We start from the raw sequence: 12,885 nt of genomic DNA, 5'->3' as shown, positions 1-12,885 counted from the left end.
ATTAAACATTTCCCAGGTAAAGATTTATAGGCGATGAGAAGCCTTTGGTGCTGTTGAGTGGTTCAGTTTTAACCTGTGACATTTACAGTGTTAAAAATAATTGTAGGCATTTCTGCTTTTCACTTTGTACAAATTCTGCATCGAAAATGTATTTAATAAGTGCCAAGACTGGTCCTGCTGCAACATCTTCATACACTGGGGCTTTGGGTGAGAGATGGTGATGCCTAAAGCAGGATCCAAAGCTCACTGAGGCCTGGGACAGTCTCCCATGGATGCTCGTGGGCTCTGGATGAGCTGAGCAGGGTGATCAGGAGCCTGCCACAGCTCATCAAACAGCGCTGGAATTCAGGTTCTGCAGGTCCCTGCATGTTATTGATAATGGGAGGATGGTTTGGACTGTCCACTGGAAAACTCGCGAGCATTTGGGATTGTACACAATAGCCTATAAATAACCACGGGTCATATTTTGTTAATATGGCAACACCATTGATGTACATAAGAAGCTTCCAAAGATCATTTTACACACTCTTGAGTATTTTTCACTGATGAATTACTATAGCTTGTTCATTCAAAACAACAAAGGGAGATCCTTGTGAATTCCAATTGAGAGCAAACAGAACGGGGGGGTCAGAGGTTTGCTGAGTGTCTGCTACGTTCACATCCAAAGCTGGTGTTGGGGACAAGAATCTCCCCGTGTGCTTTGATGGCAGGATGTGTCATTCCTCAAGAACACGGAATGTTTCCCTGGTCTGAATGTACAGTTTCTAAGCTGGATACGTTTCAGTGTTGAAGAACTTTGTGTATCTGAAGCTCGATGTAAAATACTCCTTCTGTTCCCAGGTTACACCACCCTGGAGACTTTAATTCCACACTGGCTATTTTCTGTTGAACAAATAAATAGCTTTTTCAGTAAAGAGGCTTTGGGCTGGTCTGTGCAGGGTCAGCAACTTCACCACTTCCTTGCCTTGATGCTGAGACCCATCTTGTTGTGTGAGGGCTCAGCGCTCTGCGGCTCCAACTCCTTCTCTGCATGTTTGGACATAAAGTCATAGGAACCACAAGTAAGCTCCCAGATACCTACACCTGAACGTTCCCTTGCTTACTTACAGGCCTTTAGTTGCTTTCTGCCTTCCAGACAGTTTGGACAGTAAGAACCAGTCCGTTTGGCTGCTTGCCTATGGGGATGTTCTGGTGATGCCTTTAACGTGGCAGCGTGTGAGCACAGAGGTGTGTTGGGAGGAGGCGGCTCCAAGTGTACCGGGACCTCAGGGCAGGTTATTTACCCTTTCATGGGGTAAAGGTTATTTACCCTTTCATGGAAGCAGCTCTTTCCCCTATCTCGTTCCTATAAACCCCAGCCAAGCACATCCCCCCCACTGTGTTCCTCTGCCCTTTAAATCATCCTCTTACACTGATGTCTATTGCAAACACGAGGCTGCTGCTGAGCCAGTGATGAAGGAGCTGCATGTACCCCGCATGCTACTGCAGCACCTTCTCCTCGCCCCGTGTGTTCATCTTCCTTGTGCAGCCCTGACACGCCTCTGGGATGCAGCCTCCTATTCCTGGGAATGGGAATTGTTGGTAAGTGTGGAAGGGTTTGTGTCCTGGAGCAGTGCTGAGGGAGAGGGTTCGTTCTCTGGTGATTTCTGGGAAGCTTTTGCCCCCTTCGGGCACTTCTAAGGCTTGCTCTGTTTTCCCGAATGCTGGAGCTGCTCTTTGCTCACTGAGGGTAACTTCACTGGTACTTGATGTGATTCCAGCTTTGTTCCATGTCCCAGGTGAGCGCTGTTGGGAGTGCACAGAATCTGCTGATGCTGGAGATGGTTTGTGCTGCTGAGGAGCCCAGTGGAGTGCCCGCATCCCGCTGCCTCCTTCACCTCTGCTGTGCCATGGAGCTGAACCTCGGTCTCATGGCTCTTCACTCTTACCACATCCCACCAGTGTAAGACCTTTCCCATTGCTCTGCCCTCAGGACAGAGCAATGGGGTGAGCTACACCAGCAAGTCCCACACATTTCTGTCTGGGACTGTGGGTTCTTAACAGGCTGGATACCATTAAGCACCAACACCCCATGCTCCATGGTGCTCTTCCAGCCCCATTTGTCTATTTGCAATCTAGAGCCATGTCTCTTCCTCCTGCAGGATGGAATCTTCAGGGAAAATGCATGTGGAGACATGGAATGAAGATCTGCAGGGGCGTTTCCATGGAATTAGCATTTCCAGCCCTATGCATGGCATCATTGAGAAGAGACAGCTTCACACATGAGGTATTTGAACATTACCTTTATTGTGCACACCTATGAAACTGCGGCCTTTGAAACAAGCACAATCAACCTGCACTGAAAATCACTTGGGAACCAGTTCTGTTCCTGTTCTAGGGTCAGACCCTCCTGGAGCATTCCCCATCCCTTTGGAAGCACCAAGGCAGCTCCAGTGCTGCTCCGTGTCCCACGGTGGGAGGAAATGAGATGCTGAAGAGCCCATGGGAGTTTTAGGGCTGAGAACAGCTATTTTGGGTGTGCTCCTGCTATATATAGAGCCTGGCAAGCACACAGGGCTGGGACGTGTTGCTTTTGTTGCTAAAAACATCATTTGGGAAGCCCATTTTAGGCAACTGCTGCTGTCTGCTGCCAGCAACACTAACCAGGTGCTGCAGCGTGGGCTCTCTGTCCTGGCTCGAGCATAAGGAAAGCGCTGTAAGTGCAGCACGTGCTTGAGGAGCTGTTGGTACTTCCCTGCGAGCTGCAGGGCTTCTTCCTACTAAGGAGCTTTTGCCTCCTGGGGGAAGCTTGCAAACCCAATTACACACCGGGTGTTGGAGCAGGCACCGGCTCAGTTTCAGATCCCATCCCCTCGTGCAGGTGAACCACAGGAGGGTCAGGATTCCAGCCCAACCCTGCCTGTCCTCTGCAGACTGATCCCAGGACACAAGTGCACTGCGGAACAGGCCATCAGGCCATGGGTTAAAGCACTGCCTCTGGGTAGGTTGTGCTTGGCTGGGGTGGAGGGAGCGTGGCCATGTGGCAAATGACAGCACCAGAACTGGCAGCTCCCAGAAATGAGACTGGATGAACCTGACCTGATGCTGGCAGGAGGGTTGAAAAGACTGGTGTAGCACTGTGTTATTCCCATCTTTCTGCTGTGATTCCTAAGCTACTCCTGCCACCATCATCCTGGGTAACTCACAAGCCAGCCAGCTTCCTCTCCTGGAGGATGCTGCCAAAGAGCCTGGCTGCTGCCATGGCACAGCCCCAGTGGATGGTGATCCCGAACCCACCGTGGCCGTAGTTGTGTATCACCTGGGGGAGAAGAGGAGGGATCAGTGCTGGGAAAGCTGTCTTTAGATTGACCCTTCAACCTCCCAGTGCACACACAGTGACCCTCTGCTCCACCCTTCCCTCCAAAGCTGCTGGAGAGGCAGGAAAACGCTGGATGCACCAGGTTGGCCAGAGCTTGGAGCAAGCTGCTCTAGTGGAAGGTGTCCCTACCTGTGGCAGGGGTTGGAACTGGATGAGCTTTAAGGTCCCTTCCAACCCATAGAATCCCAGTGTGGGATTCTATGACACTGGGCTGAAACTGGCTCAAAGGTTCACCTGATATCAGAGGGGGGATGGAGTGAGGAGTGATGACCGTGGGGCTGAAGCCCAGCAGCGTTAACTGGGTGCTGGTGCTGCACAGTCAAGCTCCCAGTGACTGATGCACTCTCAATGCAGTGATAACGGCACTGGGCATCCCGGGTACCTGTGCCTGGAACTGCCCGTGGCGGATGATCTCCCGCTCCAGGCGCACCCGGGGCCGCGCTGGTCTCAGGCCGCTCCATTCCCCCACGATCTTTGCTTCCTGACAGCAAAAGCACAGCAGCACCCGTGAGCATTTCCCTGAATTACAGCAGCCAAACATCCCAACGCTGAGGGATCTGTGAAAGGAGGGGGGGGACAGGGGCTCCCACATCCCTGCTGCTGCACCAGCTCCAAGGATGCTGGATGAGCTGAATTGAGAAGGCTGCGTGGAGACCTCATAGCAGCCTTCCAGTATCTGAAGGGGGCCTATAGGGATGCTGGGGAGGGACTCTTCATTAGGGACTGTAGTGACAGGACAAGGGGTGATGGGTTAAAACTTAAACAGGGGAAGTTTAGACTGGATATAAGGAGGGAATTCTTTACTGTGAGGGCAGTGAGGCACTGGAATGGGTTGCCCAGGGAGGTTGTGAATGCTCCATCCCTGGCAGTGTTCAAGGCCAGGTTGGACAGAGCCTTGGGTGCCATGGTTTAGAGCGAGGTGTCCCTGCCCATGGCAGGGGGTTGGAACTGGATGATCTTAAGGTCTTTTCCAACCCTAACTGTTCTATGATTCTATAACTATTCAAGGCCAGGTTGGACACAGGGGCTTGGGGCAAGCTGCTCCAGTGGAAGGGGTCCCTGCCTGTGGCAGGGGTTGGGGCTGGAGGAGCTTCAAGGTCCCTTCAACCCAAACCATTCCAGGGTTCTATGCTGCAAGGGGTGACCGGGCAGAGCGGTATCAGATCACATCACTGTGCCAAAGCCTTGCGCTTCCTTCCCAGCTAATCCACGGCACAACCGCAGCTCTTCACCAGGAATTCCTTTTTCCCACAGATCTTGCCTCAGCGGTAACGCCAGCCCCAGATCCAGCAGGAATACAGGGTGTGTGGTGCATTCACCCACCTGCAGAGCAGGCAGCAGCCGGCAGCAGCCCTCCCAGATGGTTTTGTGGTCCTGGGTGCTGTTTGCTTCGTTCCAGTTGCCGTGCTGGTAGATCCCTCCCAGGACCGTGAACTCGCTCCTGCATGGAAAGCCAAGGAGGTAACAGTGGTGAGTGCCCCATCCAGCGCTCTGTGGCTGTGGATCCTGCTGCACCGGGAGCCTGCACCCTGTTCCTGATGGAGGAACTCGCCCCAAGCACACAGAGGCAGTTATTAAATGCTGGCAGCATTGAAATGCTCTGGCCTGGGCCAACCCCGAGAGCTGATTTCATCTTCTATCAAACAGGACTGCTCCTGCCTGGCTGGGGGAGAGCTGGGAGGAACGGGATGGCTTCGGAATGGGTTTCTGCTGCTCCAGACTGTGGATTGACAGAGGACAAGAGGTGGGTTAAGGCTGGGGGGGCTGTACCTGCTGGACCCTTCTAAAGCCTTGCTTGTGCCCTGGGAAGCACAAGGACAAAGGGGATGAACGTGTGTGTGCAGGAGCAGAGCCCCTGGCTCCTGGACTCAGCTGCTTCCTTTGGGATCCAGCCCAATGCTCAGTGATGGCAGCTCAAGCTGCAGTCAGCACAGGGACAGGAATCTGTATGTAGCTGGGACTATGATCAGGAACTGTTTGGAATGCTTTTCCTGGAGGCTGTGAGCATCAGAAGCTCCTATCTGCAGAATGGCTCCTTGCCCATCACCTACCCCGGGATGATGTACGGTGAGTTGTAGATCCCAGATTCCATGTCGTGAGTGATGATGAAGTGCTTCACCCATGGAGCCAGGACCTGGGAGATGAAGGGGAGAGGGTCAGGAAGAGCTAGATAAGAGGGTGCCTGGCTCAGGAGGTAGCTCAGTGCACAGGGACACACGTGCTGGCATCCCTTCTGCTCCAGCTCCATGTACACCGTGGCGCTGGCTTCCCTGCCAGGGAGAGGGGAGCTTCCTACCTGGATCTGTTTTCCCAGATAATCACCCTCTTCTCCCAAGGATTTAATGTGGTTTTATCATTAGCACTGCACCTCTGGCCTCCCCCCAGGGGCTGAGGGCATCCCCAGACCTGAACCAGGAACAGGAGCCGCGTGTTCTGCTCTGGCCTCCACACACACACGAGGGTTCTACGTGACCAGGGTTTGCCGGGGTTCAGGACCTGACCCCAGCGTGGCTCCAGCCCCAGGTGCCCCAGATCCCAGAGGGGACCCAGGCCCAGCTCCCCTTCACCTTTATGACCTGTCCCCGGCCGGGCTGGAGCTCTGGGTCAGGCTGCAGCTCCCCTGCACGCACCCCGGTGCAGTTGATGACAACATCCACACCCTGGGCAAACAGCTGCAAGAGACAGAGGTGCTGGGGTGGTACCCATGCGGCACGAGGCTCCTGTGGCACCGCCAAGCCCAAGCACTGGCTCCAGTTGTGTGGTTGTGGGTCAACCATAAGGGCTGGATGCAGGGCATGGCTGCTGCTCAGACCCCATGGGTGCAGGCAGGAGACTGGGTGCAGTTTAAGGGGCGCCACAGTGTCGATGCTAGTGCTGCCCCATCCTCTCTCAGCCATCACTTGATGCACAGGAGCCTTGATCCTCCCCGGTGTTACTTGTTTCCCGAATCGGCCCGCTTCCCTGGCTCACCATCACCACTCACCTCCTGGAAAGACTCAACCTTCTGGTGGAAAAACTTCACTCCCCTCTCTGTTAACCTGGGAAGAACAAGACCGTTTGTTACTGACAGATTAAAAGCCAATGTACCATTCAAATCAGTGCCTGTAACTGATACCCAGCTATGGTTTGTTGCTCATTGCAGTGAACATCCGTGGCCTTTTTGGTGGTTCCTCATGATCTCCAGCCACGAGTTCATGTCCCTAATGGCCCAGAGCTACTGACTGTGGTCTGTCCTGCTGATGGTGCCCAGGTCTGCTGCAGATGGGGCCCTGCTCCATGTTAGCAGTGACAAGACCAAACCAAGCCCTAAATACTCCCATAGCTAAAAGCACCCAGGTGCAGCTCTAAGTGTCCCATAACTGTTGCCCAGAGAAGCTATGGCTGCCCCATCCCTGGCAGTGCTCAAGGCCAGGTTGGACACAGGGGCTTGGAGCAAGCTGCTCCAGTGGAAGGGGTCCCTGCCCATGGCAGGGGTTGGGGCTGGAGGAGCTTTAAGGTCCCTTCAACCCAAAGCAAGGATTCTGGGATAACCTTCACATTTGTTATTGCAAGGCTCCAGGGCTCTATGACACTGAGGAGCAATGAGCAGGAATTCCAGCTTCTTTTCCCTGGTTCCAGGGTGCCTCCCCTCTGCCCTAGGACCACGGTGACTCGGCACTGACCTGTTGGTGAGCCAGGGCAGGTACCTCCTGCACTCCAGCACCAGCGCCGTGTTGAACCAGCCATAGCTGAAACCAGAGGAAGCCGTAAGGACCTACAGCATCTTTACGTGAGCATCCCCCCCCAGTGCTCCCAGCACCCACTGCAGCTCTGGGACCCCAGTTGCCCTTTGCACAAGTGTGTGGCTTTTCCCCTTTGCTTACAGCATAAAACACCTTCTGGTTTTGTTCCCCCCAGTTTGACTGTGTCTGGTGAGGGGCTGGAATGGGCTCCATGCTGAGCTGTGCTTTTTAGGCTGGTTTCAGTGTTTCCTACTTATTCCAAGGGAAGCTATAACGAAGAAAGGCCTCTCCTGTGCCTGCCCTTTCCCATCCTCCCTCCCCAGGGACATGGAGGGTCCGGGACCATGCATCCATTCCTGTCCTGCCTTGGGGAATGCCCATCAGTGCCTATGAGGAGAACACACCAACTACCTGTAACCAGGGAAGAGCTCAAGCTCCTTGGGTGTCAGGTTCCTGAACCCAAGGACAATGTTCTTCCAAGACGGGTCCTGCGGGAGGGAAAAAGGCTGTTCATGAACCTGGATCACTGGGATTCAGTGGGGATTCACCCACAGGCAGCCGGGGGTTTGAGGGCTTGAACCTGCCCGAGGGGAGACTGAGCTGAGCTCTTAGGCAGAAGCTCTTCCCTGTGAGGGTGCTGAGGCGCTGGCACAGGGTGCCCAGAGAAGCTGTGGCTGCCCCATCCCTGGCAGTGCTCAAGGCCAGGTTGGACACGGGGGCTTGGAGCAAGCTGCTCCAGTGGAAGGGGTCCCTGCCCGTGGTTGGAGCTGAGTGAGCTTTAAGGCCCCTTCCAACCTAACCAGGCTGGGATTCTGGCACTTGGAAGAGTTCAGAGCATCCTCTGGGAAGAAGCACAACCCTGGAGCCATTCCCAACCCTCCTGTGACTTGCTCCTTACCGGCACCGGCTGCCTGAACAGGTTATAGCCAGAAATCAGGAAAAGTCCCATTTCCGTCGCTGCTGGGGAGCCCAGGAGCCCCAGGAGGTGATCGAACGTCTCCTTATTCCAGACCCTGCGATGGAAACAGCAGAGTGGGGGCTCTGCCAGCACCATGGAGCTATGCCCGGGCGGCTCAACCCCTCGAGCACCCATGGGACACGGCGCCTGCCTCCTCCTCCTCCTCTTCCTCACTTACGCCTCCTGCAAGTCGCTGCGGTCGCTCAGGTAGGGCTGCCACAGGCCGGCCGCCCCGTCGCTGGTGGTGTGGGGCGTGCAGCGGTCGGCGTGGACCTCCAGGTGCAGGGAGGGCAGGAGGCTGTGGAAGCGCTCGTGGATGCAGAGCGCGGTGGAGAGCCCCATCACCCCCGCGCCGATGACGGCCACGCGCATGGCGCCGGCTCCCTGCGGGAAGGGCAGCGGTTGAAGGGCAGCACCGGGGATGCAACAGCGCCTGCAGGACCTGACCCTGCTGGAGGGATGGGACTGGGCCGCTCCTGTGCACCCAAGCACCGGCTCCATCTCCTATAGGGTGCTGTGAGCTCTCCGTTCCCAGCGACACAGCCTGCTCCAAGGAGTTCCCAGTTCTCAGCTCCAGCATGGGTTGGACACAAAGGAGGTCGGCACAGATAAAAGACATGGAAACCAGTGCGTGTTTTCCAGGGAGCAACACCAAGTGCATTAAGTGCAAGGAGAGCTCCTCGCATCCCTGCCCTCACATGCTGTGGCTGTGCCACCACCCCAAACCCTTCCCAGCCCCGGCTCTTTGTAAATGGGGGTGCAAAGAGGGTCTGCACCCCCTGACTGTTCCCTCTCAATGGAGCTTCCCACCTTGCAGCCTGGAAACAGAGAGCGGCCAAGGACCGAGTTCAGGAAGGGATAGGATGGATCACATCCCTGCCAGCGGGTGGCTATAGGAGGGATGCCAGCAGCACGCCAGACTAAATTCCAGCCTATCATTTTAGGTGGGCAAGGTGAAGCGCAGGCAGCATCTCTGCTGTGGAAGGCAGCCCGCAGCGGGACTGGCATTTGCTGGGATGAAGGGATGAGTCATCAGGATGTAACAGCACCAAAGGCAGCAGGAAACCCATATGGCTTCCCATCTGCTCTGGTTCTAGAGCCCATGGCCAGCAGGAACCGGGGCTGCCTCCACTACCTGCAGCCACGGTGCTGCAGCACCAGCTGAGGCGTTCTCCATCACCCTGGTCCCTAACTGGGAACCCGGGTTCCCAGCAGCTTACCTGCGGCGTGTGGGGTCCCTGGGGCAGGAACTGCGGGGTTTGGAGGCTCGGACAGAGCCGCCTTCTCCAGGAGCCTGTTTGCAGCCCCGCAGCGCAAGGTCCAAGTGCCGAGGGCAGCGGGATAGCAACAGGGCCAAAGTCCCAGCTCCGGACCGGGAGGTGGAGTTCCCCCACGTGCTGCTGGCAACAGGGCCTGGAGCCACTGCTCTGAAGGGAAAACGGGGTCACGGTGGTGTTGGCATTGTCACCATGGAGACCGCTGCCTGTCCTGCTGGATGGGGACACCCCAGGCACCGTGTTCCTGCTGCAGCTGGGAAAACGGGATGCCTCGCACTTGGGTTTTGCGTTGTAAGACAGAAACGGCATCGCCTCCCTGCCGATAGACCCCAGGAGCTGCCCAGCTTCCCCTTTAAGGGGTCACAGGGCTTCGTTTCTCATCTCTGAGCTGCCTTTCCCTTCACAGAGCCCACAGCGTTGGGTTCTGGGCTGAAAAGCCAGGTTGCTGCTGGTGTGGGTACCATGAGCAGCGGAGGCAGCCCTGGAGGTACCCGTGGTGCTTGGGCAGAGCTGCTGCAATTGGGGGTTTTACCGTGCCTAAAGCTTTTATAGCAGAGGCGGTAAGGAGGACAGAAACAGGAGCTCATCTCCTGCACAGCCGGGTTGCAGCCACGTCTCAGGAGTCCTGGGCCCAGGCTTTCACCCGTGCAGAACAACCCATTGCGAGGGATGGGGATTTGCTCCTGCAGAAGGCAGAGAGGCGAGGGCAGGCACACACCGTGAGCAGAGGGATGCTGTGCCCCAAGGGAGCAGCAGGGACGGCCCCTCTGCAGACACCTGTGCTTCACACACCAGATACCTTCAATGCTTTTGGTAGCATCTCGCTCCTGGAGCATCGCTGTGCCAGGGGCTCCGGTGTGAGGCTGGCTCCAAAGGATGGCAGCAAACCCACAGCCTGGGATCCCACTCTGGATGCCACGAAGGAGATGGCTTATCCATGGCATCCCCTGTGATGCTGCCAGGACAACCCCCCTGTGCGAGAGGTGCATCCCGTGGGATGCAGGGAGAGAGGCAGTCCCCCAACAGCCTGAATGACCGCAGGCTTCCCACCCACCCAGCAAAGCCTCCTACACCGGTTAACCCATTGCTGGTCTGCCTCTTGCGTTTGGCACCGCTGACCCCTCGCTCCGGTTTAAGGGACCCCCCGGTTGCTGCACCCCGAAGCCCTTCGGGTGCTTTACGGGGAAGCTCAGACCCCACCGACGCTCATTGGGGTAACGGGAGCCGCGTCCCTCCAGCGCCGGGGCTCGAACCCGGGTCCCTACGGGGAGGCCCCAGCCCGCCCCGGAGTAAGCGCGGCCCCGCCCCGGGCCCGCCCCTCCGCTGGGCCGTGGCCGGCCGGGCTGCGCAGCCGCCGGGGCGGTGGAAGCGGCCGGAGCCCCGCAGCAGCCGCTGTAACCGGGCCCTGCCGCCGCCGCCATGGCTCTGGTCACGCTGCAGCGCTCGCCGACCCCCAGCGCCGCCTCCTCGGCCAGCACCAGCGAGGTGAGCCGGGCCGGGCCGGGCCGAGCTGGGCCTGGGGACGGGGAGCGGGGCGGGACGCGGCCCCTCAGCGCCTCGGCTGGGCCCCGCGCAGCGCTTCACGGCTCCGGGCCCCCCATATCCCAGCCCCCGGCTCCAGCCCCTCACGGCCCCCGCTCCCCACAGCCCTCCGGCTCCAGCCCCTCACAGCCCCCGGTGCCGCCTCAGCCCGCAGCCCTCCGCTGCCTCCTGGGGCCTTCTCCCCGCTCTGCCCCCCCCCACGTTGCCGGCCCCTCCTGGCCCCTGTACGTCCCTGTTCCCCGTGGCCGTGCCCCGCTCCAGCCCCAGGCTGAGCTGCTGAAGCCCGGGGCAGCCGCTTCGCTCTCCCCTGCCCTGTGAATCCCCGGCAGCGCCCTGGGCCGGCCTCCATGGAGCAGCGCTGCTTGCTGGCCCCTCGGCTGCCGGCATTCCCCCTCCCTGACCCCGCACAGCCACTGCCCCCAGCCCGGGGATGCTCCGCTTTCCCCTTGTCCCTGTGCTGCAGCGGCACCGCCTTCCCACAGCTTCTGACCCATGGGGAGCCCTTCCCCTTGGTGCTGGAGCAGCTCCAGTCCCCACCCCATACACCCCCTATCTGTGTTGTGTTCCCTTGCTCCCCCACGCTGCTGCTCTCTCCTTCCCTCCCAGCTCTGCTGCTCTGGGGCCCTGTATGTGCTGCATAACCCACTGTCCCCATGGTGCTGTGCTCCACACATCCCTGCCCTGACTGATGGGGTAGGCACTGGGATGGCCCAGCTCTGCTGTGCACTCCTTCACTGTTGTACCCCAGGATCACCATCTCCTGCCTCTGCCCGGCTTTGGGGGTGTGTGTTCCCTCACCACAGCTCCCAGGTGCCATCCAGACACAGCTGCACCCCGTGGCTGTTTTCCTTCATTCCCGTGCATCCCTGTTCTCCTCCTGATCCGTCTCATCCGTGACCCTCCAAGACAAGCCCTGTGTTTTCCTGCATATCCTTCCCCTGCATCCCGCCCCTCTCCCTTGATGCTGCCGCCCTTGGCTTGGCTCTGTCCCCTCCCGCCAGGTAAACAATCCTATTTGTCACCTGTCAGGTCCCTGTGACTCCCCCGATTAGCTGCTCTGCGGGGGGGAGCAGGAGGGAGACGCTGTCTGAGGCTGCAGGTTCTCCCATGGGATTCCCTTGGGAGACATGACTCACCCCTTCCATTCCCAGCTGTAGATCCGTGTCCTGTGGTTTGGGCTCTGAGGCTGCAGGGACCCGGCGCTTGGACCACGCTGTGCTGGAAACTTGGCCTTTCCCAAGGGTTTTTCAGAAGGAATTTTGTTGGAGTCTGGTTTAGAGGCTTAAATGAGCCCCAGTGGCCACCTGATCACCGCAGGTGTAAATGTAACCCTGTTCCAGGCAGTGGAATTAGACTGGGTTTAACTGGTGCAGGCAGGAGAAGTGCCTCTTGCTTTGTCACATGCATCTGCCTTGGGCTGCACATCCTATTGGTACTCTCTGTGCTGCTTTTCCCTTTCCCTCGTGAAAACGCTGCCCTGGACTTGCTCAGGTGTATTTGGGTGGCTCCCAGAGAAGCATCACCTCCCATTCAGTTGGGGTGGTCCCTTCTTGCATGGAATAGCACACAGCTATAAACCATCCTTTCCCCAATTCACTGTGGTAGCTTTGCAAAGTTAATTTGTGACCCCACCACCAAGTGCCAGCCCTGCTCCTTTATGGTGCTCCTTGCAAGGAGAATGAGGGCTCTTTGTGCCTTTTAGCCTGTGTGAATAGTGACTAGCGGATACTTTAGGTGGGAAGTGCTGACCATGTGTCCTTGCTAACTGGGAGAACGCTCCTGCAGCCTCAGCTCCTGAGCCTGAAGGAATTTATAAGATGGATGCTGCTGCCTGTGTTAACGGGGTGTAAACTCTGAGGAGCAGAGAGGAGTTCTTACACCCTTGCACACACTCATTAGCTCTGCTGCCACCTCCCTTCTGCATCACCTCCTGCTCCTGCCAGGTCTGTTATCCTGACATCCTGCACTGCCTGTGCTGTGGTGTGGGTCCACAACATCACTTGTGTGATGCGCCATGAAACGCAAGAG

The 12,885-nt window shown here is 57.5% G+C and overlaps 2 protein-coding genes across 2 annotated transcripts in view; one reads left to right on the top strand and one right to left on the bottom strand.

Moving 5' to 3' along the window:
• Positions 1–2,862: 2,862 nt before the first annotated feature.
• On the bottom strand, positions 2,863–9,331 carry DAO (D-amino acid oxidase). Its single transcript, XM_061374773.1, has 11 exons — positions 9,259–9,331; positions 8,217–8,422; positions 7,979–8,093; positions 7,492–7,568; positions 7,021–7,086; positions 6,342–6,396; positions 5,926–6,030; positions 5,410–5,492; positions 4,682–4,799; positions 3,741–3,839; positions 2,863–3,298 (listed from the first exon to the last, which is right to left on the bottom strand). The coding sequence occupies exons 2-11, from the start codon at positions 8,408–8,410 to the stop codon at positions 3,182–3,184; spliced, it is 1,029 nt and encodes a 342-aa protein (XP_061230757.1). The 5' UTR covers positions 8,411–8,422; positions 9,259–9,331; the 3' UTR covers positions 2,863–3,181.
• Positions 9,332–10,645: 1,314 nt separating this feature from the next.
• SSH1 (slingshot protein phosphatase 1) overlaps positions 10,646–12,885 on the top strand; it is a 31,355-nt gene continuing 29,115 nt past the window's right edge. Inside the window, exon 1 of the mRNA XM_061374764.1 lies at positions 10,646–10,800. Within this exon, the coding sequence (XP_061230748.1) occupies positions 10,735–10,800 (66 nt within the window). The 5' untranslated portion in view covers positions 10,646–10,734. The remainder of the gene's footprint in view (positions 10,801–12,885) is intronic.

The sequence above is a fragment of the Neopsephotus bourkii genome, unplaced genomic scaffold (assembly GCF_033783945.1).
Source record: "Neopsephotus bourkii isolate Nb327-2 ecotype Australia unplaced genomic scaffold, CSIRO-AGI_Nbou_v1 NB_1652, whole genome shotgun sequence".
NCBI classification, from domain to species: domain Eukaryota; kingdom Metazoa; phylum Chordata; class Aves; order Psittaciformes; family Psittacidae; genus Neopsephotus; species Neopsephotus bourkii.
The sequence above is the reverse complement of the archived record's forward strand: the minus strand, read 5'-3'. Positions and strand labels throughout refer to the sequence as shown.

Excerpts from the sequence above, each read along its gene's own strand:
- DAO (XM_061374773.1), bottom strand. The coding sequence starts at position 8,410 with ATGCGCGTGGCCGTCATCGGCGCGGGGGTGATGGGGCTCTCCACCGCG. Across the intron at positions 7,087-7,491 it reads GAGCTCTTCCCTGGTTACAG|CTATGGCTGGTTCAACACGG; the intron begins GTAGTTGGTGTG and ends CTCTGGTTTCAG. Across the intron at positions 4,800-5,409 it reads TCACCGTACATCATCCCGGG|GAGCGAGTTCACGGTCCTGG; the intron begins GTAGGTGATGGG and ends CTTTCCATGCAG.